General features: G+C 41.1%; 1 protein-coding gene across 1 annotated transcript; it reads left to right on the top strand.

Moving 5' to 3' along the window:
* znf1035 (zinc finger protein 1035) lies at nt 1-20,574 on the top strand. The gene is made up of 4 exons (XM_084726397.1): nt 1-1,518; nt 7,808-7,862; nt 11,494-11,557; nt 11,653-20,574. Exon 4 carries the CDS (start codon nt 11,689-11,691, stop codon nt 19,885-19,887), a length of 8,199 nt encoding a protein of 2,732 aa, XP_084582523.1. The 5' UTR covers nt 1-1,518; nt 7,808-7,862; nt 11,494-11,557; nt 11,653-11,688; the 3' UTR covers nt 19,888-20,574.
* Nucleotides 20,575-26,285: the final 5,711 nt, after the last annotated feature.

Below are 26,285 nucleotides of genomic sequence, written 5' to 3'. Positions count from 1 at the left end.
ATTGTACATTTTTTGAAGTGCAGGAGCATTAGTGCATTGTGGGGGGAGGGGTCATTACAAGTTGAAATGAGGTAAAACATGTTTCCTTCTTTAGGCTGTCCCAACCCAGCATTTTATAACCAGTCTGGGGAGTTAAAGCTGCAACCTTGGTTTTGGCAGTAGTATTACATAAAAGAAAAAAATCCCCAAAAGTCACACAGTCATAGAAAGGTTTTTTTTTTATTATTAAATCCTGATGTTGAGGATACAGGTCAGGTGTGTCCAGATCCAATGGCCTAGACCAGTTTTTTTTATCATAAGCTGCAATAAGTTAATAGACTCCCACAGGAGAGGGAGATCTAACTGGTTCTTTTATAGCAGTGGACCTTTTTTGAACCTCTGGGTGGCGGGTGTAAAATCTGAGGAGTTTGACAGGCTGTTCCATATTCATTTGCACAATTTTGTTGTATGCACTATTAATTTTAGTGATCTGTGATATCAATTACTCTGTGATCTGCAGATTCTGGCATTAAAAGCAAAGTAAACCTGATAGGTGCTTAAATACACTAGTTAGATGAAGCAAAATAACTGTCTGGTCAGAACATCAGACATGTTCATGTTATGTTAAAACATAGATTCAGTGGGTTTTTTCCTCTTTTAGAACAATGTGTTTTCCCCCTGTGAACTAATATGGTATGTGCCCCTCCAGCCCAAGAGGTTTTGAAGTAGACCAGAACAAGGACAGGTGGCGCCATTTTGTAGCAAGTTTTACCCACAAAATGGCTGTGTGCAACTTATTAACCCTTTAAAGGCAAACCATCTAGTCCAGGACAAGTAAGCAGACCAGTTCCCCAGTAACTTATACACACACAACTGCAACACTGTAGTACTGGAACAGCACATGGGAGCACTGAAGCCCCACTGAGGACTTCAATGATGAGCGCAGTTGCTGTCAGCACCAGTGGCACTGTGTGTGCGGCGCAGCACGTAGGGAGTGCAGGAGCAGCTGCAGCAGCAAGGAGGCAACCGCGGTGCAGTCGCCCGGAAGGAGTCGTCCTACCGCCCCGCCAGGCTCTCGCAGTAGCAGCCATAGAACATGGAGGGGGCGGGCTCTCTCGGATGCCCCGCACCTTGTTATTGGTTGTAAGCAGACAGTTGTATAACGTACGCACAATTTCGGGCACATTGTCTGAAAATGCGCAAATAACGATTATGGAGGCAGACCTGGAGGTATAGCGCCACTGTCCGGAGCACAACACGCTGTGTTGCCCACGTCGTGCGGGAAAAACACGACGTTTCCTGATACAACGACTACCATCGCCTCACAGTCTAGAAGGAAAAAAAGGTCTCCTGAGTGTATTTTTCCAGGGAAGACGGGAGCTATCGGCAAGGAAAACTATCTCTCTCCGCGTACAGGCAGAAATCCAAGATGTAGCGTCCTTGATTGAAGTGATTACCACAACACGGACCATGTAGGCAATAAGACACAAAGGAAACCTGGTGGTGAAGCACACGAAGGCAACACAGAGCACTGATCTGGTAAGAGGTCCTCCTGCAGAAAGCTATTGCTGTTGTGTATCTTAGCTAGCTTGCATTGTGCTAGTCACGGAGGTAGCTAACGTTAGCTAGCACCAGCCAAGGTCCGTGTGAAATCATTTAACACGTGACTAGAGATAATAACCGCAGCTGTTGATGTTACATATTTGTGGTGCGCTGATTACATCCTACCGTGTCCCTTTTGTCTGCTGTCCTCCGTCCTCTCAGGCTAAAAGTGCAGCATCTTAACAATAACACAATCAAGACAAGATAATTCAACACACAGACTCCAGATGCTCATAACATTTCTCAACGTTTCCCATTAAAAACTTCAGCATGGAATGATTTCAGATGCCCAATTTCTGTCTAAATAATCACTGTGAACAAAATTTAAGTTTATAAGATAAAGTTTTGATCATGTGTTCATATACACTTGCTGGTAGTCACTCACAAGCACCTGGCTTGTGGCAGCTCTGGTGTGTGCTTTAAAGGTTGTTCAATAAGCTCTAAAACCAGTGCACAAAGTTGTCAACCTCTTATTAAATTAAATCCACTTATTTTCCCTAGAATCAGTTCCATTATCTTGGATGAGGGAACTGTTATTAAAGGTACAATGTGTAAGATTTCTGGGGTGTTACTGGAAGAATATGGTAGTAATAGGATATAATATAGAGATATGTTTTCATTACAATATATAGACTAATCATCTCAACTTAAGAACTTGTGGTTTTGGTATCTTAAAATGTGCCACTTGTGTCTACATAGGCTGCAGGTCCTCTCCATATTTATATTATAATGAACTAGATAGTGAATGCAAATACAGGGCCCATTCAGTCCAATTAGAGTTGCTGGCTTAGCGCACAAGCTGAAAAAGTTTTGTAGCATCTGGGTTTACTTCCTGGTTATATGGTCCACTGAATATGCGCAGTGGTGATTCTACCCTTGACTCGCTGGTGAGCTCCCTCTCAGGTAATAGACTTAATATTGTGACGCTGTCACAGATTGTTGAAATTGCTTTTTTTGGCTTGATGAAAGATGTTCACAAATAGAAAAAGTCTTTGAAAAAACTCTATAAAAATCACAATAGAGTCATAATTAACCATGTTTGCAGTTCAAGGTGTCCTGTCAACAGTTTTACAGCGGTCTCTTTTACAGTGGTGGCCTGTGGGGGTAAATGCTTTTTGGGCTGGTGGGGAATTTTAACTGCAATACTGCGAGTGGCCACTGTAGAAATTGGTGACAGTGCTGAGGCCCTGTCTAGTTCTATAATAAGTCTATGGCTCTCTTCCACAGACTGTTGCACCACCACATTTCTATAGTAGCCCAGAACGGACAGTCTAAACACTGGCCCTTGATATGGCCTTCCGTGTTTGACGGCCACCAAAGGTTCACCTTCACGCTTGAAATGAGAGAGTGAGACAAAGAATTAGCAATCTGCTGTGTTAGATGCCAATAAATCCTATTCACTGGTCCTTTCATTCAGTGTTTGTCAACCTGTGGGTTGGGACCTCCAAGGGGGCGCAAGATCAATGCTGGAGGTCGCCTGACATATTGCCACTTATTGTGACAAGCAGCATAGAATGAGTCGGGCAGCAGTTTTGTTTACATTACCATTACCAACTGAGCTACCGGGGTGCCAGTGTAGTCAAAATTCTGATGGTGATGTTGCATGGGAAAACCATTTCTGTGATTTAACTTACCAGTATGGCTACCTTTGACAAAGACGTCTGTATTCCAGGTAGTCCTGCAGATAGAGATTAACAGATTCAAATAAAGTGCAAAAGTCACACACACCCTTTTGTACAGTCCTTCCATTAGCCTTAGTCAGATACCGACATTTTACTTCCCTCTGTCCATAAAAAGGCGAAACAAAGTAAAGGATTTCTGTCCCCATATTGAAATAAACACTACAACTGCAGAGATATCAAAGAATTGTGTCATTTTGTGTGATTGAAATTTTGCTGTGTGCCCCTATTATCATACCTGCAGTTTTCTGTATAAATGAGCAGTTTACTTCTCTTAAGCTATGCAACTCTGTATCATCTCCCATGTGTCAGACTTGTCTAATTTGGCCAAAGATTTAATTGTGTGTGAGACCTTCTTGCTACAATAAAGATACAATGACAAGTGTGAATTTGACAGATCCTTATTTGATTCTTCACCAAGGAGATAGGGAATTTCCCACAACAGTTTGCAGTCCAAAAGATGGCACTAAATCCTACACACTGGGCCTTTAAGTCAGTATCTTTTGACATTGTCAATCAATACTGAACATTATTGTCTTTGTTTAAGTAGAATTTACAGCTGAGCTGTTGATTACATTAAGCCTAGATTGACACTTTGTACAAAGTGGCCATTGAGCTGAGTGGTTTAACAGAATAATGTTCGGGATCAGGTTGGCCCTCTGGAAGCCAATGTGGATTTTTGCATCTGCCCATTTGGTATTCGCTATAATGCTCACCATTTAGTAGGAAATCTGTATGTGGTCTGATTTGCCTGGGTTTGACTAATGTTGGGCTAGGTTATATTTGTTGTATTGTCCTTGGTATATTTTTTATTCTGTCTACACAAGTTGCATTTTGCCTGCTCCTGCTTGACACTTTTAAGTTAAAGGCTTTATAATTCACTGCAGTTTGAGTAAAGCAACAAAAAGTGGTTTACATGTCGCTGCAGCTGTGTAAATCACCCCTTGTGGCAACTGTACAAGCTATATTTGTTTTTGCTGATCATTGTTGGGTTTTCATGTGGTCATGTGGTTTCAGCTAGGTACTGTGACGTGACTAAATTTTGTTTGTGGGCTGGTAAGTCCTAACTGCCAATACCAATATTATTATTTCTCTCCTGGGTGTTTTTTTTTTTACATTACCATAGTCATTAGGATGAGTCAGCGATTAAGATATTTTCATACATTGTAGGGCTTTGGTGATGGTCCATTGTATTAGACAGTTGTGCAAAAAGCAATATAAATTATTTGTTTGATATGCTGTTAATGGATTAACATCAGCTTGATTCAGCCCTTCCCCCTTACACATAAGGTGTGGCCAGTCTCCAAGCAGGTCTCGCTTACCAGGGTAACGTTCTAACAACAGAAGTGGCATGTCAGAGTTCGACAGTAATGTGTAAGGGCAAGGACACAGTACTCTTTTGTGTCAACCCAGAAGATGGCCTTGATGAGGGATCATATTTTCTGCAAAACAGTATAAGCTTTAAAGGCTCTTCCTTCTTGTGCCTGTGTGTTGTGTGGAACACCATGTAAGCATAGTTGCTCACATCAGAAATTCTGTAAATTGTCAAATCAAAATGAAGCGTTCCACATGGGGATTCTTCCTGTCTATTGGCTTACATGTTTTTCTTCATTCTTATGTTTGCTGTTCCACTTCTGGGTGTCATAGACTATCTTTTAGCAGCTTCCTATACCACTCATGTCAAGCCTGAGCAGTCCAGCACAGTTGGTGTCAATCCACGAAAGTCACTAATGCAGGTGTAGATGGCACTCAGCAATGGCAAGGGAGACTTGTAAATTCAACGGCGCTTGTGTCACTTTTAACTGGAAGTAGGAAGCTCTGTCACTATGGGAACCAGTACTGACCTTGTCCAGTCAACTGTCATGTGCTGAAGCCCAAGCAGCTCCTCCTTTCAACAGCTACCCAGCATGGCCAAGACAAGTTAAGATGGCATATTTTACAGTGGCAAGTCAAACTGGGGGACAAATAAAAAGTTATTTTTAATTAGTTTCAGTTGCAACACACATTTTTATCTAGACTCCCTGTGAAAAGCTATTGTTAAGAAGATATTTAAGTGCATGATGAGCAATAATAATTTATTGATAATTGAGATATTCCAATAAATTTTTTTCTCTCCCCCATACCAATTTTTGATATTTGCATATCGGCTGAGTACCATCTGATACCAGTGCATTTAAAAAAAAAAAAAATCAGAGTTCAGTCTATAGTCTGGTCTGTTTTCTCTACAATGACAAAACAGTTAAGTCCAATCCAGTTCACAGATTGCTCAAGGTTTTACCGCAGATCCCCACAAAAACAAACCAAATTATGAAATAATGACTGAAATACCAGGTACTTATGGTACCATCAGTCAATTAGTCAGTCACTCAGTAAGTAAGTCATTTATACAGTCTTACAGTGTCAGCCTTAGCTGTGCTGAAACATCAGCACCTCCTGGACAGAGCTGGGTATTATTTGGGTTTTATCCGATATCGGTGATAAAACAGCACTTTTAAAATGGAACTGGTGCCTAAATGTTTGCCTCACTTTATGCTTTTAATGTGTGTAATAGTCCTTGATGCAAGCTGTGGGCAATTGCTTGTTTTCATTTTGCGTACGATTTTTTTAGACAGTTGTATGCTTTTCCATTAATAAGCAGTAGACTTATCCAGGTCTATGTCCTGGGCCTTATGTACAATAAGGCAACATTGTGAGATGTGTGGTGTAAAGGTAGAATCAGTAGGATTCATCTGAGCTTTTTGTAAACACATTAGGATGTTGCAATGTTTTTGGTTGATGAAATGTCCCAAGCACAACAAAACCATTAGATAAAAAGATAAAATAAGGAAATAGTGGTAGACGGCAGGGTCTTTGCAGATGCAGCCACCACCAGCCACTTCTAGTGGTTCATAAATGATGATTTAAAAGGATACTGGAATTTCTCATTTCGATAGAATACCTTGAAAAATATTGATATTCAGTGCATTTTATAGAAAAATGTACTCAACATTGAGAAAGTAGAATTTTAGATTTTTTTTTAAAAGATGAATAGAAAAAGGCTATAACATGACAATGGATATAGCAAATGAGACAAGTGGCGAGAAGAAGACAACCCTGTGGGCACTGCAGCAGTGTGTGTCAGCTTGCTGTCAGAGAGAAGAGAGAGCAAGAAAGTGCGGCTGGTACCAGAGTAACTGTGAAAAGGGGTATTGATAGCATTTCAGATATTCAGTATCAATATTTATCGGCTGCCTACTCTTATTTATGGGCTTATTGGTCAGTCCACAAAAATTTCGCCTTTAGCCACAGTTTTCACCCTAAGAGGCTGGAATTTGGAATGGAGGTAAAGTCTGTGGAGGTGTGTGTTTGTGTTCATGCCAATTGACAAAATGGTGGCGTGTTGATGGGAGTGGCCTAAATTCACCATTTTTAAGCAGAAGGCAGTTGCCGCAGAGCCTGTCAGAGGAAGGCCTCTCTTCTTCCGAGCAGTTGCCTCAGTCTCACAACTACTATGTGCTGGGGGGTGTCTGAAGGCATGTCCAGTGTGGGACATGTACCCTGACTGGCCTTCAGACTGAGCCTTGGTCCAGATCAGCAGCTGTCCATAACGATCTCTGAAATCTTCACTGAGGGGATGGGGCAACTTGATTTGACTGATTATTTAACCTCTGAGAAAAGCCAAGGAATGCTCACTCCCCAGCCATTTTTGGAGACCTAAATGTAAAAAGCTTGTAGTTTAAGCTAAAATGACACTTTGTAATGGTAAAAGTGCATTTCACAAACAAGCACAAGCATTGTGTGTTGAAGGAGTCTGCCAATACTTGAAGCTTTGGCAGGTGGCTTGGCATGCAGGTACATGTTTACTCCCTCAGAGCTGTTCTCCCCATACTGCTTTTCGATTGTCACTAGTAACTGCAGTCATGTAAATTAAATAAAGTTAAGTCTGTCTTATTCTTTAACTTGGTGTTAGAGACCACAATGAAAGAGAGTAGTTCTTGCAAGGAGGCTTGGATGAAGTTTGTCCAACTCATAGAAACTCCTGATCTTATCTAACATATTTTCATTGATTAAAAACTTACTGTGCACACAGTGGGGCTTTATCCTTTGCAATAAATTAATTAAGCTTGCAGATGAGGTCTTGTTGCTGCTATTAGGAGTAAAATTTGTCTAAGGTCAGAAGCCTAGACAGCTGGCCGGTATGGCTGTCCATGATGAGCTCAGTCATTTTTAGAAGCTGGAGAAGATTTTTTTTTACAGAGCACTGATCCAAAGCACTGCTACCAGTGTGATATGGGTTGAGAATAAAAACAACAGCACTGATGTTGCACAGTGTACAATATTGGTGTTGTTTGAAAACCCAAAACCTCTGTTCTGTTTTTAAACTCTCTCTGTTGGTTGCTGCTGATTGTCAAGATCTGTAAACCAAGCTAGCATGGGTAAGACTTGTATATGTGGGATGGTTAGGGCTGTTTTCCCAGTGGCACAAGCCTTGTCTAGAGCAATAGTCACTAATGCCAAAGCAGGTTATAACTGTAATAATAATAATTGCATTTCTTTCCCTCTTACAGGCAGCCAGGATTGATGTCTTTCAGATTTAGATGCCAGCAGACATTCTAACACCAGGTACAAAATGTTTTTAATATTAAGTTTGTTTATAATTCTTTGTTATGTGTTTTAATGTGTTTAAATGTGTTTTCAGGGTAGGAGGAAAAGTTCTGCATGTGAAAAAGTTTAAAATGAAGCTGCAGTATAACTGGGTCATGTTGTATGCTGTGTATTGGAGTAGAATATTTTCTTACAGTTTGAGCATTATGTTTTTTAGATGGCTAGGTTAAGCAGAGTGTATCTATTAGCAGGTATTACTACATTAAATGTATTAACAGCATAGTTGTTAAAGAAAGGGGGAAAGATGGTATCGGACTGGTATTGGTATTGGCAGACCCTCAAGGTTGTAGTATAGGTATGAACAACATTGTGCCATCTCTGCCTGAAAGGAAATTAGCTATATTGGAATATCCTAAGCATACTATTAAATTATTAAAATTAAAACATCTCCATCCGTCCATCTATCCATCTTCAACCACGTATCCGAAATCGGGTCACATAGGTAACAGTTCTTGCAGGGGACCTCAGACATCCCTTTCCCTGGTTACATTAGCCAGCTATAACTGGGGAATCCCAAGGCGTTCACAGGCCAGGGCAGAGATATAACACCCCCACCTAGTCCTCGGTCTGCCCTGTGGCCTCCCAGTTGGACATGCCTGGAACACCTCCCTAGGGAGGCAACCAGGTGGCATCCTTACAAGATGCCCAATCCACCTCAACTGGCTCCTTTCTACACAGAGGAGCAGCAGCTCTACTCAAAGTTCCTCACAGATGACTGAGCTTCTCACCCTATCCCTAAGGGAGATGCAAGCCACCCTCCTGAGGAAACCCATTTCGGCCACTTGTATCCACGATCTTGTTCTTTCGGTCATGACCCACCCTTCATGACCATGGGTGAGAGTTGGAATGAAGATTGACCGGTAGATTGAGAGCTTCGCCTAAAAATATGAAATGCATAGTCATCACAACTAACCTATTTCTTTAACATCTCCTGTGAATGTCAATTAAATTGTAAAAGTTTTAACAAACAATCAAAGAAAACATTTAATGACTTTGAAAGAAAGACCAGCATCATGAAAAAAGAATACGTTAGTCACAAGTAGTGTAGTATGTAGTGGCCAGGTGTGTAGTAGAAGAGATTTTGGCTCCAGTTTTCATTGCTCTCAATGTTAAAATAAGTGTTAAGTCATTATCAGTTTTTACACTTAAATCCTGTGATACCACCGTCATTTAGACCCAACATTACATGGGCTTTGCTTTTTTTATGCTCAACCAAACACTGGCATAATGCTGCAGCAATGGGTGATTTTTAGATAGCATGCTGGTGTTCAGACAAAAATGATATGTAACGACAGTGTCAGCATCTACTAGTATGATTCTGAACATACACGTTAGGCATTGACATTGCTTTCTAAACACTATGCTTTTTTTATTGTCCCCATTGTAGTGATTAATCTCATTCTCTGCTTACAGGATAAGAAGCTATTGGAGCCCATTGACTCACTCACAATTTCCAGACATTTTTCATTGCTGTCCTCCTTCTTTGAGTTAGCTGCTAACTGCTGCTTGATGCTTTTTAAATCCCCTGGTGGTGGTTCACACACATAAAATGTCATTTAAAACTTACACCCCTGTTTCATCCTGCCGGCTCACCCTTTGTACACAAATGTTACCACCTCTGCTGCCTGTTAAAAAGCAAAACAACAATACACTCCCTTCTCATGTTTATACGTTTCATATAGAATAGCATGGCAGAATAAAGGCACACCCTTCCAACTATGAACAGCCTGTGTAAAAGGAGGTATTGAGTCCTGAGGCAGGAATAGACTGGGATCATGTCCAGTGATCTGTTGAAGATCTGCATGATAGGGACTTACAGGCAGGACCGTGACATGCCATCATGTGGCAAAGAGTGAATCTGAGCTAAATTAGCCCATAACCCTTGCAGTCCAGGTTAAGCGGGCATTCAGACTGAAAGTAAGTGTTAAGTGAATGCCCTGCGTTTTCTTTCTGGAGCCCCCTGGAGAGTTCAGGTTTGTCTGAACAAGGTACAGGACTCTCCTGATGCTCCCTCCTCCAAAAATAAAAATGCCAAGGATTTGAACTTCCTGAAAGTCAGCAGTTCTCCTCCCATGCTGAAAAGAGCTGGAGCCAGTTTTTCAATTTTCAATGGCCTCACCAATGGCCTCACCAAACTCCTCATATACCCAAACCTTTGCCTCTGCAACTACAGAAGCTGTGGTCCTTCCAGCTTCCTGACATCTGCTTGCTGATGCAGGAGTTCTATAGGACAGCCAGTTCTGGAAGGCCATCTCCTTTCATCCTGATGGCTTCCTTTACTGCTGGTGTCAACCAAATGGTTCTTGGGTTAGAGATGCAACAGGCAGTGATGTCTTTCTGGCTGCAACTTCAAGAAGTCTTATCCAGTTGTAGTCCTTGAACATGGCCCAATTGGATTAAATGTCCTCTAGTAATGTGGAAAGTTTCTACAGAAGAGCTGAAGACCTTGCAAACAGGGTCGTTTGTCTGGCATTCCTACTTCACCCACACAAGATGTTTAGGTTTTCCAGGGTTGCCCAGTAGTCGTCTCTGCCACGTGTTTCTCTCTGATGTTCTACTTTGACATGAGTAGAGTCTTGCAAAATACGCCTGCTTGAGCGTGAGAAATAGGGGTTGGCATGGGTTTGCTCCAGTCAGCGAGACAACATTGCAACCCATTAGGACATGGATCAGGCCACTCCAGAGATGGTGCACCTATGGCACAATTTGGTACAGCTTGGCACATTATAACTGGTAAAGGAAATGTAAATCATCACAGCATGGTTTGACTTGGCGCAGCCAAAAGTGACAAATGGAGAAGCTCTACAAGAAAGCCAGTTCTTTCGTGCATGGGCACAGACAGTCAGAGCCAGGCTCCCAGTGACATGCAATCACGAATATCCAACCCTACCATTCCCTTAGAAAAATCTCTTGTGGACAGTCACATCATTTTCTTCCCACTACCCCTCTGACAGAAGTCTCCAACTGTCTCATTCTGCTGAGAAAACTTCCCAGTGAAGGGAGAAGGCAGATCAACTCTCCCTGTTCTGGGTTTAAAAGGGGCTTTGTCTCTATACTACGTCTGTAACATTGTTGCATTCAGCCTCTGAAGCATGAAACAAAGTTAGCCAGGTAGCTATACTGACTTGGCTAAGCTATGAAAACAAACGTCCATCTGCCCAACTCTAATATTAGGCGATTATGACACACAGTGCAGGGGCTGCCAAAATTGTTTTTTAAAGTAATAGTCTGCAAACCTATATCTAGTTGGTATTGCTCCACTTTTTACATCACCTCCGGCTTCTTCCGTTAATGTGCATGTATCAAAAATCAGTTCCTGTCATTGGGTCTCAATGCATCAAGCCTTTGGCCTTAGCCCACCACCTGGCTGACAGCTGCCAAACCCTTGTGCCACTGCTTGTGGGTGTTGAGCCCACATGGCACATTGCACCCAACCACATAGCTGAGAGATGCACAGGGACAAACAAATCCTCTTTACTATGATAAAACGATCAATCCCCTTTGTAAATTCTCCTTTGCATCAGATTCATAGTGGCTTATAAAAAGTTCACACTAATAATATTGCTGATATTAATTTTGTTTTTCCCAGGTTTCCATTCAGATGTAGCCCACACCATTCTGGATAGCCCTCGTCCTTGTATGTCCAAGAAAAGGTCAGATTTTTCTTTTCAGCTATATTGCATAAATGTTTTACATGATGATGGTTTTAGTGTTTTTTCTATAATTCTATGCTTCTTTGTGTTTTCAGGATTGGGTAAAATATAAGCCCTAGTCCTGGCAGAGAATGGCTCATGGGTGGGATTCATACTACCATAACCTTCCACCTCTATCATCGGATCCAAGCACTTTGAGAAGGACATCAGAGTCAGAGGGAGGGCTTTCACAGCATATAGAGAACTTCATTGGACATCATGATTTCCCTAGCACAGTAGCTTCACATGAAGCCCCTGCAACAAACTCAAACTTCAACACCAACTATTACCCAAATCACAATATTGGAAATTCCAGCTCAGACTGTGCATATCAAAGATACTACAAGGATGCTCCATGGCAAGCCGATGGAGAACAAATGGAACAAGATTACTTGCCAAGATGTGGAAATGGTGATATGGATTTTGCCACGGATGGATTATCGACGTCTGAATCTTTTCCTTCATCATTTGCAACAGATTTACAGGAACTTAAACAAGACTGTGGTGCACTAGCTGCATCATTTCTTGAGAACTACTCAGATGTCAGTAGCTGCTCGGATGCAGATATCAGTGAAACAAGGCCCTCTTGTAAATTCATGGCAAATAACTCAGTCCAAAAACCCAAAACTGATGTTACTGCAAAACCCAGCTCATCAGAATGGCTTTTCACTAATACTGCAAATATGACTATTCCAACTGAGAGTCAGTGCCCTAATAGTTCAGAGACCAATGTAATTTTGCCAAGTCCATCAAATGTAAGGGCAGGAGAAAATATTGCTGAATGTGCACAAGACAAGATGGAAAGTCCAGAAAACACTGTCACATCTTACACGGGACACAATCAGTCGTCTACTACTTCTAACATGGTGACAACTACAAGAAGTGAGACTGTAGAGGATAGGAATGATAGTAATGCTTGTCAAGATCAGAAACAAAAGGAGGATGTGAAGAGAAATCTCACTCAAGGAAAATATTCAAGCATTTTGATAAGTGGTCATCAAAACATGTCTGGTGATGGAATCGAGAAGTACCCAGATGGCAAGGAGGAAATCACTACAACTGCTCCAAATACCTTGACTAAATTTGACAAAGAGCAAGACCACTTAAATGAAAAAGTCTTAAGAAAGGAAATTAATGAATCATTTGACCAAGAAAAAAGTGAACTTTGTAATCCCAGCTGCACAGATGGTAAATATAGAAATACAAGAGAGGAGGAACACGACAAAGGTGAAGTCCTAAAAGGGGAAAGAAAAGAATCAGGTTCATTGGAAAATGAGAATTCTGACAAGCAGAAACCCCCAAATCCCAACTCTATTGATGGTCAAGATGAATATATGAAAACTGACCATCAGGAGAAAGAAATTCAGTCAAATACTTCTCAATCTTCAGATCCACCAGGTATTAAAGAGTCAGACTGTAAAGATGCTACTCATGAACTGAGGGAATGCACAAGTACCTTGAAAAGCAACAGTCGAGATGTTGAATCCTGTTCGCAGTTATCTGAGCATCAGTCTTACAAAAGTGCAGCTCAGGACAATACAATTTTGAAGCCTGCTGTGATGAGTGATGATCTTTTCAGTGATACCAGTGACAAGAATGAGCAAAGTGTTGCAAATCATTCTGAATCATGCTTGGAGACAAATAGCTCCAGAGCAGAGAATACAAATACAACCTCTACTCCATACCAGCACCAGTCACTACATCAAAGTCCAGTGCCCCTAGAACCAGAAAGTCTTAGCAGAGATGTTGCTGAAAATGCAAGAGAGTCATTTGAAGAGCTGGACACATCTACAGAGGAACGATCAGTGCTTGGTATGCTGTATGGGGAACCTCTGTCAAGAGAAGACTCCTCATGTGACACCAATGAAACAAAACATGACACAAGTCCATGTCCTGATGGTTACAGCACGAACCATTCAGAAGGACAAGCACCTGAACTAAAATCCTCCATACAAATGAGAAAACGTCTCCAGCCTGTTGTAATAGTGGAGACTTCAGAGTCAGTAAATGGAATGAGTAACTCATATCATTGTGCAGGTTGCAAACACATAACCCACAATGTAGATCATCTAATTGAACACCATCATTGTTGCCATTCAGTGCCCAATTTCCAGTTTTGTCAGACTTGTGATCTCTACCTAATGAGGACTGAACAAGATGGAAAACATTTGTGTGGTGTAACCAAAGAAAGCTCTCGACTCCCTTCTAATTCCGGCCTACAGAGCAAAAGAAAACACCTTGGTCGCCACAAGTGCATCAGTTGTGGACTCATATTTTCAAAAATAGTTCTATTTATCAAGCATATGCGGACTCACACCGGTGAAACACCCTATAAGTGTAATGGATGTGGATCATTTTTTGCTCAGGGTGGAAGCCTACGAAGACACATGCGTATACCTGGTAGATGCAAGCAACAAAAGCCTACAGTTACAGATTCTGATGCTGTTACCAGTGAAACTAAAATACCACCACAGGGGGAGATAAAGGAAGAGTTTAAACAAGCTTCAACAGCTTCACAAGAAACTACAAGCCTGGATGATGCTCTTGAGGGCAGGATACTCTTGTCACAGGAAAGACCACAGAAGGACTTGGTGCAGAATGAACCACCTGCACATCTGCCTGAATGTTATGTAAAGCTTGTTGACATCTCCAAAATCAGTTTGTGTAAAGTATGTGGTAAAAGCTTTTCTACTGAAAGGAAGGCCAAAAAGCACTACTACAACGTACACAAGGGGAAGAATTTGGCAGTTTTGCCAAGTCCATGTCCCACAAAACTTAGTGTTGAGAAAAGTCAAAAAGTGGAGAATGAAAAAAGACCAGAATATAAATGTCCTCTGTGTCCACGACTTTTCAAATACTCATACAACAGGGCTCGACATTTGCGTGACTGTGTCAGAGACTCGGTATTTGGTGGCAAGCAAAAAATTAATGGTAGATATCGGTGTCCCTTGTGTGACACTACTTTCTCTTTACCATCCAACCGATATAGGCATATTAAAGGATTTTGTCTCAGAGAATATCTTAATCGACTTGCAAAAGAGGCAAAGTCAAGGCCAAAAGTTCAACCGAAAATCCAGTCAAAAGAAAGTGAACAGAAAACATTGTCAAAGGAAAATGAACAGAAAACACTGTCAAGGGAAAATGTACAAAGATACCAGGCACCCTCAGCTTTAACTGCCCTGCCTGTACCATGCTACAAATGCAATCTTTGTCCAGCAGTTTTTTGTCATCCGTCTGGGAAGTACAGACATATGAAGAAACATGAGTTGTTCAAACTCACTGGCAAAATTTTCAAGTACCGCAAGTCAGTTTTCTCTACCATGTCTAAACCAGAAACTTTGAGTAGTACAAAAAGTGAAGAGAGTAAAGATAATTCGAAATCAACAGAAGAAAGTAGCAGTCTTGACCTGAGCTGTCATTTTTGTGGAAAAGGTTTCAGCACATCACAGTCACTGAAGAAACATGAGCGCAATCACAAAGGTGAAAGACCGTACCGCTGTCTGGAATGTGGAAAAGGATTCAAGAGACGTACGTATCTGATTGGCCATAAGATCGTTCACCAGAGGAGGATACAGTGCACTGTCTGCAGAAAGATTCTTCCAACTATTGGAGAACTGATCCAACACAGACACTCACATCTTAAAAGGGGAAAGCTGCAATGCCCAGACTGCCATCTGCAGTTCCAGTATCCTGCACATCTCCTCAGGCATCTAGACGGACACAAAAAAAGAGAAAATAAAGCACTTCAAGAGAGTCTGCAATTAAAACCGCAACAGTCCTTGGAATCTGTGAAAGAGCAGAGTGAACCAAAGCAGCTACAGTGTTCCTTATGCAAAGAGCTGTTTAAGGATGCCCAAGTACTAAGAAAACATTGTCTTACGCATATATCTGGGTCCTCATCAAATCAGTGTCCATTTTGCAAACGCAGTTTCAATAATCGACGCTATTTGTTGCGTCACATGATCATACATACTGGGGACAAACCACTTTCCTGCACTAACTGTGGAAAACAGTTTTACCGTGACTTATACCTTAAACTTCACAGTGCGAAGTGCTTGCCTGTTCAAACCAAACATCTTGACTCAAAGGAGTCAAAGACTAAGACTAAGTGGTCACTTCAGTGTTCCTACTGTCCACGTGTGTTTTCTAAGAAAATACGTCTGAAAAGTCATCACCGTGGCCACAAGACAAACTCTCTGCTTCTATGCTCAAGATGTGGGCAGTACTTTGGATTCAGAAAGTTAAGCCAACATCAGAAGAACTGTGAGTGGACAGGGCTGAACACTGGTTTAACATCTCCTAATGGCAATTTCAGTGTAAGTACTACTCAAAAAAAACAGAATGTCCAAAAGATGGCTTTACAGCCTAGTGCAAAAAAGCTGCTTCAGTTTAAATGTCCTCACTGTACACAGAGGTTCAGGTACAGATCATTACTCTCAAGACATGTTGTCTCACATACTGGTGTGCAACCCTATCCTTGTGTACACTGTGGCCACAGATATAGCAGTCAGACAATGTGTTTGCAGCACGAAGCTTTCTGTGATGGTGTTTACAAAGAACAGAAGTCAAAAGTCAAAAGTGATGCAGCAAAACAATTGTCAAACATACCTGCTCTCAGAGAGACAGCACAAAAGTCCCAAGCAGAAGGTGAAGCTGAGTACAAGTGCAAATTTTGCACCAAGACTTTCATGAAACCACAAAACCTGAGACGTCATATTTTGACACATAATGAAGTGAAGCCTTATCGCTGCAAAGCCTGTGACAGTTGCTTTTCCAGGTATGATCATCTCAAAGTACATCAGGCTCGCTGTAAAGGGAAAAGATCACGATTGGAAGTCTGTATTCCCAAAATCAGTTTAGATGATGTGGGCAAGGGTTGGCAAAATAAGTTTGACACTGAGCCAACTGAAAAGCAGGAGACATTTGAGTGTACAGTCTGTTCAAGGAGCTTCTCAACTCAGTCTATACTTTGTCGACATAACACCATGTTCCATCTTGCAAAATTATTCAAATGCACACGTTGTGGCTCATCATTCGCTCATGAAAAAAATCTGAAAAAGCATAGGAAGATGAGAAAGTGCAGAAATGTCTCCAAAGAAACAAGTGTGTCTCTACCACTGGCAACTAAGCCACCAACAGAAAATGTGACAGAACTGCTCGATGGGGTGAGAAGTCGAATTCTTCAGAGGATCCAGCCTCGTTTTAACAAAAAGTACAAATACATATGCAGTTATTGCCCCCGTGCTTTTGGAACCAGCTGGCAATTATGTGTGCACACTCGCCTGCACACTGGAGAGAAACCCTATGCCTGTGATTACTGTGGTCAGAGATTTATAAGGAAGGATTATTTGCAGCGTCATTTACAAAGATGCAGCGCAAAATCACAGCAAAGTAAAGTGCTCTGTGACAGATGTGGACAATTTTTCCCTCAAGCGAAGCTTGAAAATCACAAAAAATGTTGCACTTCAACACCAAGCTTATCAATGTCAACAGTTAGCCAAACCAAACAGTCAACCTCTCCAAGCCCTCCAAAGGGTTTTTCTTGTGCATACTGTAGTTCCCGTTTTTTGCTATTTTCACAGCTTCAAGAGCATTTTTTAAATGCACACAAGATGGAAACAATGGTTCCTCCAGTGTCTACTGCTCCCCTACAACATCATCTGTCAAATATGCCAAACATCAAAGAAGAGCCTGTGGATGAGAATTGTGATGAAGAGCTTAGTGATGATACAAATTTAATCTGTAAACTAGATACAGCTCTTGAAAGGGAAGTTCCCCAGCCATTTTCTTGCACAGAATGCAATATGTCCTTCATAACTAAAGCTGGACTAACTGGTCATCTGCGTGTACACAGAACAGAGCCATTTAACTGTAAAAGATGCAAGCGAGGCTTCTGGAATAAAACTGTTCTCCGTAATCACTACAGGAAATGTAGATTTGGACGCATTTCGGCGAGGAATACAACCAAACAACAGGAAGTCCCTTTGAAAGCAGAGCTTGACCTTGCGCTAAATGATTCTGTTCTAGTGTTCAAAGAAGGCTCCAAAACAACTGGCACCGGGGTTTTGCAGACAAACTTCTCCTGCAGAGAAGAGGATTCTATGGATGAATCCCCACAAAATTCAGAGGGAAAAAAGGTGCAAGGCAGCACAAGCAAAGAGAAGAAAACTGTGCAGTACCAATGTTCAGAATGTGATAAGAGCTTCACAGATGGCTTAATGCTCATTAGTCACCTTGAAGACCATGGAAGACAGGAACAAGAGAAAAAGCGCAATACTTGTACAAAGTGTGGGCGGGTGTGCGCTAGCCAAGGACATCTTGAAAAACACATGAGGATGCATGGAGCTAATAAGAAATACTCTTGTATTGACTGCAACAAGACGTTCAATACCTCCGCTGATCTTGAAAGTCACAGGATAGGTCATGAGCCAAATAAACCTTTTGTTTGCAAACTGTGCGACCAAAGGTTTTTGACAAGACCATCTTTATGTAATCATTACAGTGAACACCATCCAGATGATGTATTTACGTGTCGTTTCTGTAACAAGACCTATGCAGCCAAGAAATCATTGGGAAGACACATTAAGAAATGGCATCAAAAAGAGCAGAGGGCTTATGAACGTTCTATCCAGGAAAAGAGCAGCACCGAACGACAATCCAGCAGTCAAGTCAGTACAAATGGTGAAAGTGATGAGGATGAAAATAATGGCAGTGAGGACAGTGATTCAGACTCTGCACCATACTTCCCATGCCATGTGTGTGGCAAGACATTCCCAACATCAGAAAGTCTTGAGGACCACCAGCTGTGTCACCTGGGTGAAAAACCACATGAATGTGCAGAATGTGGAAGATGTTTCTTCCAGGCATCTCAGCTACAGCAGCATCAACGAATGCACAAGTCTGAATTTCAGTGTCAGGCATGCGGCAGGGGTTTTGTCTCTCTCTTTGCACTGCGCAAACATAAGCATACTCATGGAAAGAGCCGTCCATTCCGTTGTTCCAAGTGTCACTTCAGTTTCACAGGACCCTCACAGTTGGCCGAACACATGTCCACCCACCGTGAAGAGAACTTCCCATGTGACATATGCAATCGTGTGTTTCTTTCCAAGAGTAGCAGAGCTGAGCATCGGAAAAGCCACTCTAAGTCAGGTGATCAGCACTCAACTTCAAGGGAAGAACATAAAAAGTCGGCATCACTTTCTGAAAGCTCCTCAGTATTCAACAAAGAACTTAAATATCGCTGCGGTGTTTGCAATGAACGTTTCAAAGACCCAGAGAAGCTCTCAGAGCATGGCTGCCTGGCAGCAAAAGAGCGACCATACTCATGTTCAGACTGCGATAAGCATTTTCTGCATGCATCTCACCTGAAAAAGCACAGGGCCACCCATCATCCATCGTGGTCTAGTAGTGAATATCCATGCAATCAATGCAACAATAGTTTTTCCATGTCTCAGCAGTTCCTGAGCCATCTTAAAAGCCATGTTGATACTGCTGGAGGGATAGAAGGGAAAGATGGAGGCCCTTCACATGATTTCATATGTCCAGTTTGTCATCAGTGTTTTGCTAGTGCCTCTGAATTGATTGACCATTTCCCCACCCATCCTGATGGTACATTTGAATGCAAAAATTGTAAAATGACATTTCCTTCTGAAAGTAAGCTTGAAGAACATGAGTGCCATCATGTGGTATCAGCTGAATTCGAATGTGCAGAGAATAAATACTCAAATCCATCATTCAAGACATCCCCTCCAACTTATCATCAAGCAGCAGGAGAGGATGAAGAGATTGATGTCACAGGAGAAGACTTGTACTATTGCCCTGTTTGCTCAATGCAGTTCTCCTCAAAAAGTGTTCTCTTGGAGCATCAAAATAAACAGCACCCAAATGAAAAGCCATTCACATGTGAGCTTTGTGGAAAGACATTTGCCAGGAGGCGGTACCTGAAACAACACATGCAAAGGCATCGTCTAAAGTCTGCTGCTCCAGACATCACTCAAGACCCCACCAACACTCAGTTGGCAGAAAATGAGCTCAAATGTACACAGTGTGACACTGAATTCAATACAGAACAAGATCTGTCTTTGCATATGAGATTGCATGCTGAAAAAGAAGTTGGAGAGTACCGCTGTGATATGTGCTACAAGTCGTTCAGCCAGTGGGCTCTTCTTAAGCAGCATCAAGAAAGTCATGTCGGCCAAGTTGTATATGAATGCACCGAATGTGACAAAGCATTTGCTTTTCCTCACCTACTGGAGGAGCATCAACAGACTCATGCTGAGTCCTCTCAGTAATGGTTGTTCCATACCATCTACCTTATCGTCCCTTTGAGTAACTAAAGTAACTTGAAATCCCTTTCATGCCTTACATCTGACTCTGTACCTCCACTTATAATCCCAATTTAGATCCAATTTATATTTTTAGTCCTTGTTATATACTTACAAAGCTTTTGGCTACGGTCAGTATGACAAGGCATCTGAGTTTCTATTTACATTGTACATATTGTATTTCTAGTTCTAATATTGAATTTTATTACTGTAAATTAGCCACATAGTTTCTTGACAGTGTTTGTAAATCTGACAAAATTGTGTAAAGCTGTTTAATATTCTGTTATAAACGCTGACAAAGCATGATAGAATAAGATGTTTGTGAAATGTTTTGGATAGAGACTGAAATTTTTTGATTGAACATGGTTTTTGACATTTATTTTGAAATAGTTTTGTTTACATTATGTAAGAGACGCAAACTGGTCATTTTAATCTATTGGTATTTTCTATGACTGGTCATGTACTATAGATTTTCTAATTTTGAGTTTAGCATTTCCCTGTGTTTATCATGGATTGCGTTTTTTTATATCGCTAAACATCTTGTACAGAAATTAGAACGACGATGTAATTGAAAATTCTTTTCACAACCCAAGGATGTTACTTTTTTAAGGAAGTTGAGTTGATGCATTTAGTTGAGAGTAAAGTCAACAAGAAAATCTATGAAGTCTTTTGTGTATTTTTTGTGTACATTGGGGAAACTATTACAAATGAAGAAAATGTTGCCTTGTTATGAAAAGCCTTAGAGCTAACAAGATTGAATTCTGGCTGTGAGTTCAGAAACCTGAAGGTACATCTTATATGTGAAGAAGCACAATTAAAGAGGAGCAGCTACTGAGAATGAGGAATGAAAATACAATTTTTAAAGGTAAATTCTACTGCCACAAACAAAAACAGAGTAAATTGTTTAATTCACATCAGTAGTGTGATTAAAGTGCTAAAATCAACTTGGAGACATAAGAGTAAACTACATTTAAGTAAGAGCTTTAAACATTGTTTGTCAACACATAAATGTTTGCTTTTATTAGAAACGACCAAAATAAAGTTAAATCGGACTATGCCACTTTGTCGTCATATGATGTAAGTACATGGGCAGTGTGGCACATCAGTTGTTAGCTCTGCAGGGACTTGGCCCTGATTTGAATCAAGCAGATGCCTAGGGCCTCTGTATGAAGTTTTCATGTTGTCCCTGTTTTTTGTGTAGGTTTTCTCCTTCCATAGTTGGGAGAACTTAAGACTAAACTCCCCCTGTGACTGAAAACCTTAACATTGCTGTCCAGTGAAAGCCACTTGTCTCCAAAATGTTCAATTTTCATGAGTTAAGAAAAACGGCTTTGTTTTCAGCTCTGTGGCAATTCATTTTTCAAATGGTCCAGTGGCTTTGTGAATGCTTTGTTTGGCTTAAGAAAAAGAATTGTCTCACCTCAAAAATGAGCACTCCCTCCTTCACTTGGTTTTCTTCCTTAAGTCTCTACAGAACACTGTTAATTGTAGTAAACATTTTTGTTTCTTTTATCCTATTTAACTGTATGAAATTTGAAAATAGATTTAATGGTGGAAATGCTCACAGTCATGGTCTAAGTCAGTTTACATTTTCATTGCAAATAGAAATCTGAAAATGCAAGTCAATAAAATGTATTTTTAAGTACAAGTACAAAGAAGGCAATCCTAAGCATATCAAATTGTGATTTTTTTTTAAATTATAAAAATAATTTTAAAACGTAATATATTCTGACCTGTGGCCATAGTATAATGAAGAAACTGCTCCAGTTTAGATAATCTGGAATGAAGCCCCAGCGCAGCCGCCAGAGGATGCCATAGCAGGTCAGTTTCAGGGCATTAGTTGTCATAGTAACAGATACAGTAATCCTGGTTTGTGTAAAAAGGGACATTTCTATGAGCCCTGTTCTTGGACAGGAAAATCTAAAATGTATGTGTATTTATATACAAAGGGTCCAATTAACTGACTTAGACTGGTTAAACACTTAGAAGTCCCTAACAGGTGTAGTTTTGTAATTGTGTAACCTTATGAAATAGTTTTGATCACCATATCATGTGTTCATGTTTGAACAGTAACTACCTGTTACTGTAATCCTGTAAGACTCAGCCCCAGTGATGTGGGACCAGTCACTTTTGACAGCACTGTCATCTTTGTCCCACTACTGAATTTTATTTTTAAGACGTTTGCAGTTGTCTTTGTGTACTTTACTGTGCTGGGCCACATCTCTATGTTGATATGCGTAAGAAGGGACAGTTCACCATGAAATCAGAAATACACATTTTTCCTCTGGCTTGAGGCCCTATTTATCCATCTTGTTTTGGTGGGAGTTTCAGAGTTTTGGAGATATCTGCTGGAGAAATGTCTACCTTCTCTCGAATGTAACTGCACTAGAACTAGGCAGTCTGCTTGGGTAAATAAAAACATACATTTGAAAAACTCAACACCAGTGTCTCCTTCCAGAATTCATGACCCAATTACTCAAGATATTGTCTCAGCAGATCTTGTTGTGGGCACTTTAAGTAGGAACTATTTTCTTTCTAGCAGAATTTAAGCAGCTCTGGTAGATCTGTAGTTCTGTAGAAAGAAAATAGTTCCTACATGAAACTGCTCACAGCATGGTCTGTGGATTATCCTGAATAACAAGATCGTGATTTCTGGAAAGAGAGATTGTGTGTGACTTTTACAAATATATTTATTTGGCACTTTGAGCACCACCGGCTGAGAGAGAGAGAAAAAATAAGATTACAGGGAAGAGGAAAAATATGTATTTTTGATGATGCGGTGAGCTGTCCCTTCAAAAGGAATCACAAGTTTGTGTCTTCAGTGCCAGCGACTGTCTGAACCAATCCCTTAGTGTCCACCACTATCAAGAACAATCCTGATGCACTGGACTAGATCAGGAAACAGGACATGAGCATCTTTGTGATTATCCCAAGCAGGAGAAGGAAGATTCCTCACTTGAAAGGAAACAAACTGCCGGTCCAGACAGTGAACAGTTGAAGAACTGACTGTTTTGCAAAATGTTCCCTTATGTGAAGAGCTTTTATTGGTCGGTATAAGAGGACGACTCATTTGACCAAACTGGACAGCTTGCTGCAGGGAGTTCTACCTCTTGTACCACTACCTGTCAGAAGTGCTTCTTTGAGTACATCGACACAGATATAGACTGTCCATAAGAGCTAAGCCAGGTAAGTAACAAGCTCATATCTACTGTGCCACAAGATACACTGTGTTCTTCCCTTTAAGAGGAGTCACAGCCAAGATGTGCTTCAGTTACTGTATTTTGATTTAGGAAAGTACCTAAAGATCAGGGTTGTGCCTCCATAACCGCTGGAGGGACTGCATGAGATGTGGGAGTAGTCTTGGAAAGTAAACAGCACGAATGTCACCCCAGTAGTTCTAGCTTTATTCAAGAGGCTGAGAGAGGCAGTGGGGCAAAATGAAGCAGTGTGTGCCCTGTCTGCAGAGTAGAAAACAGATACTTACACCACGTGTATTATTAAAAATGCACCATTCCCCATGCTGAAGAGGTACATCTGGTGATAATGTGGTCACCAGATGTCACTGGACTGACTGTATCTCACTTCCCACTAGGTATAGTACTATGAGAATCTGTCTGGACTTGCCTGGACATCCAGTGGACAAGTAGTGTCTGGCTAAGCAGTGTATATGTGCCAGGAAATTGATTGAGTTTTTTGCCAATGAACTTACTAACCATAGGTGCCATATGTAGGGGGCATTGGGATGTGAGCCCCAGTCTCCTAGGTAACTGTCCTGTGTTTGAGCCATCTATCCGCACCACATCGTCCATATGCAGGCTTTCTCACTCTTTATACTATGTCAAAAGCCTGGTGCGTCTCGCAGATTAGTTTCCATGGAAGTCACTTGAAAGTATTGATGTCTCTTTCAGCTGCTAATGAGTACTGTGCACAAGGGACGGTGCTAAAATTTATTTGACAAGCTAAGAATGACAACAGTCTGAAAACAAAGATGAATACCTCCATGAAAACTAGTTGTGTTTGATAACAATTATTGTGTGGTATATTGCGCATACAAATGCCATAGCAACATGTCCACAAAGAGAAGTTGGACAATACTGCATGTATGATTGATTTAATGAAACACTAAAGACAGATGTGCTAATAAACAGATAATTACTACAGCTTTCTTGATTTTTAAGTTGGGGTTGATGAGGTTCAGGAGGCATTCCAGTTGAGATTTTCCAACTGAGAACTCAGAGATTATGATTTTTCAGTTCAGTTGGAAAGCACCAAAAGCATCAAATTCTGGTTCTAGTTCTAGGATGTATATTACAGTAACTTGAAACTGTCACACTGTATACAGAGACTGCAGTGGTTCCTTCTTCTCTTGGCCAACCATTCATTCCTTTCTCTTCACCCTAGCGTTTAAGTCAGAACCCTTGCTATGCCAGTGACAGATCCGTGAATGTGAAACGTGCAGGTAAGTGCATTGTAAAGGCTCAAGTTCTTGGTGCAGAACCTTTCTGCATATATTCTACCTGCCTGTTGCCTGCATCATCTTTTAAGTTATTATTTTAAGGTCATGCTACAGGTTATTAGCAATCATGAACTATATCACAACCACTCCATACTACTCTAGTCAGGTAGAAGAGGGGTTTTAGGCCTCGTTCAGACTGCCAGTCCAAATCAGTTTTTGGAATAGGCTATCTAAATTGTATGTAATCAGATCCAAGCCACAGTTGGATGGCAATTCAAGTCCAATTTCTACAGATGCTTGTCAGTCCGGATGCTCCGGCTGCTCAAGTTTGATTTCAAAAGACACTTTTCCACCAAGCAGTCCAATTTAGTTCAGTTTGTTACACATTAGAATGGTTATTGTCATGTTTCCATTGGAAAAAGTTGTGGATGGTGTCAGTGGGACCATTCCATTCTGTTCTGTTTTTTTGTTACTCCTCTGTTGAGGTTCCAAGCAAGCTTAATTGATACTAAATGGTGGGATTAAAACACAACAGCCCACTGATCATGGTCAGAGCGAATCAGAGCAACCAGAATTGTTTTGTCATCTGTACTCTGATATAGGAGTTTGCAAACTCTCCTGTTTTTTCAGCAGCCCTTTGCCTTGCTGCCTGCAGCCTTTTCTCAAACAAAACATGTCTCCTTGTTTTAATAACAACCACATACTAAGAGTAAGAACATGAAATGTGCACAATGAGTATGTGGTTGAGTGAGGGGGTGACAGTAAGCAACAGAAAAGTGACGAGGATTTGAGCAGAGCAGAGAAAAAGGTGAGCAGTAAGTTGTCAATTTGGCAGTAAATGTGCAGTATATGTTACAGTATGTCAGTTAAAGTTACCTTGAAAGAACTAGTGGTATGATTTTGCTCACATTTTCTGTAAAACAGGCAGCTAGGGAGGGACTTGTTGCAGAACAGTGGCGGACTCAGGCTATCAAAGGGGCATGGGTGAAAAAAAAAAAAAAAAAAAGGACACCAGCCTTGTGCTGTGGGGCATCAGTGCTCTGAAAGTCATGATGCACTTTTTCATGTTTTGTGACTGGAAGGGCATTCTAGAAGGCACTTCAGTATTCTGTCTTGGACATTTGGCCACACTAGAGGGCACTTCATGACATTTTGTCCCTTAGAGAGGTGGCATGTTGCTGCAGTAGTGACCATTTTTGCCTGGGTTTGAATCCTGGTTGGGACACAGCCGTTCTGTGTGGAGGTTCAAGTTCTCCTGTGCCTGCCTGGGTTTTCTGTGGGTGCTCTAGTTTCTACCACTATCAAAGATATATATGCTAGATCAGTACCCCTAATCAAGTTGCTGGCTTAGAACTGGAGTTGGAGTGAAATGCAGAGATTGACTCTGACTGTATAATTGTACTAAGTATGATTGTAGTATGATCACAATAAAGTTAAGTTGACCTTTAGTTTGGCATTTTGTCTTGGACATTCTGCCACGCTAGAGAGAACTTTATCACATTTTCTTCACTGGATGGGCACCGTAGTGGACATTTAAGTGTGCTGTCTTGGACATTGGGCCACACTATAGGGAACTTTATCCCATTTTCTCCACTGGAAGGCCACTCTAGAGGGCACCTTATCAAGTTTTGTCTACTGTAAGGTCATGTTGGCATCCTAGAGGACATGCTGTCTTGTCCCTTTTTAAATGCAAGAAGACACTATTTCTGTGCTGCTTGCTACAATATTGTACTTTACCTCCACAGCCAACTTTCAATCCGAACCCCAGGTTGAAAGACACTGCTCAACATGTATCCTTACTGCTCTCCTTTTGGGATCCCTTCACTGTCCAGGAGGGATGGTGGACCAGAGATCATGATGGATTTGTACATTTATTTGCTCTATAACCTGCTGCACAGTAGTCGTGTGA

The sequence above is a fragment of the Lutjanus erythropterus genome, chromosome 9, assembly GCF_056507025.1.
Source record: "Lutjanus erythropterus isolate fLutEry1 chromosome 9, fLutEry1.hap2, whole genome shotgun sequence".
Classification (NCBI taxonomy): domain Eukaryota; kingdom Metazoa; phylum Chordata; class Actinopteri; order Lutjaniformes; family Lutjanidae; genus Lutjanus; species Lutjanus erythropterus.
The sequence above is the reverse complement of the archived record's forward strand: the minus strand, read 5'-3'. Positions and strand labels throughout refer to the sequence as shown.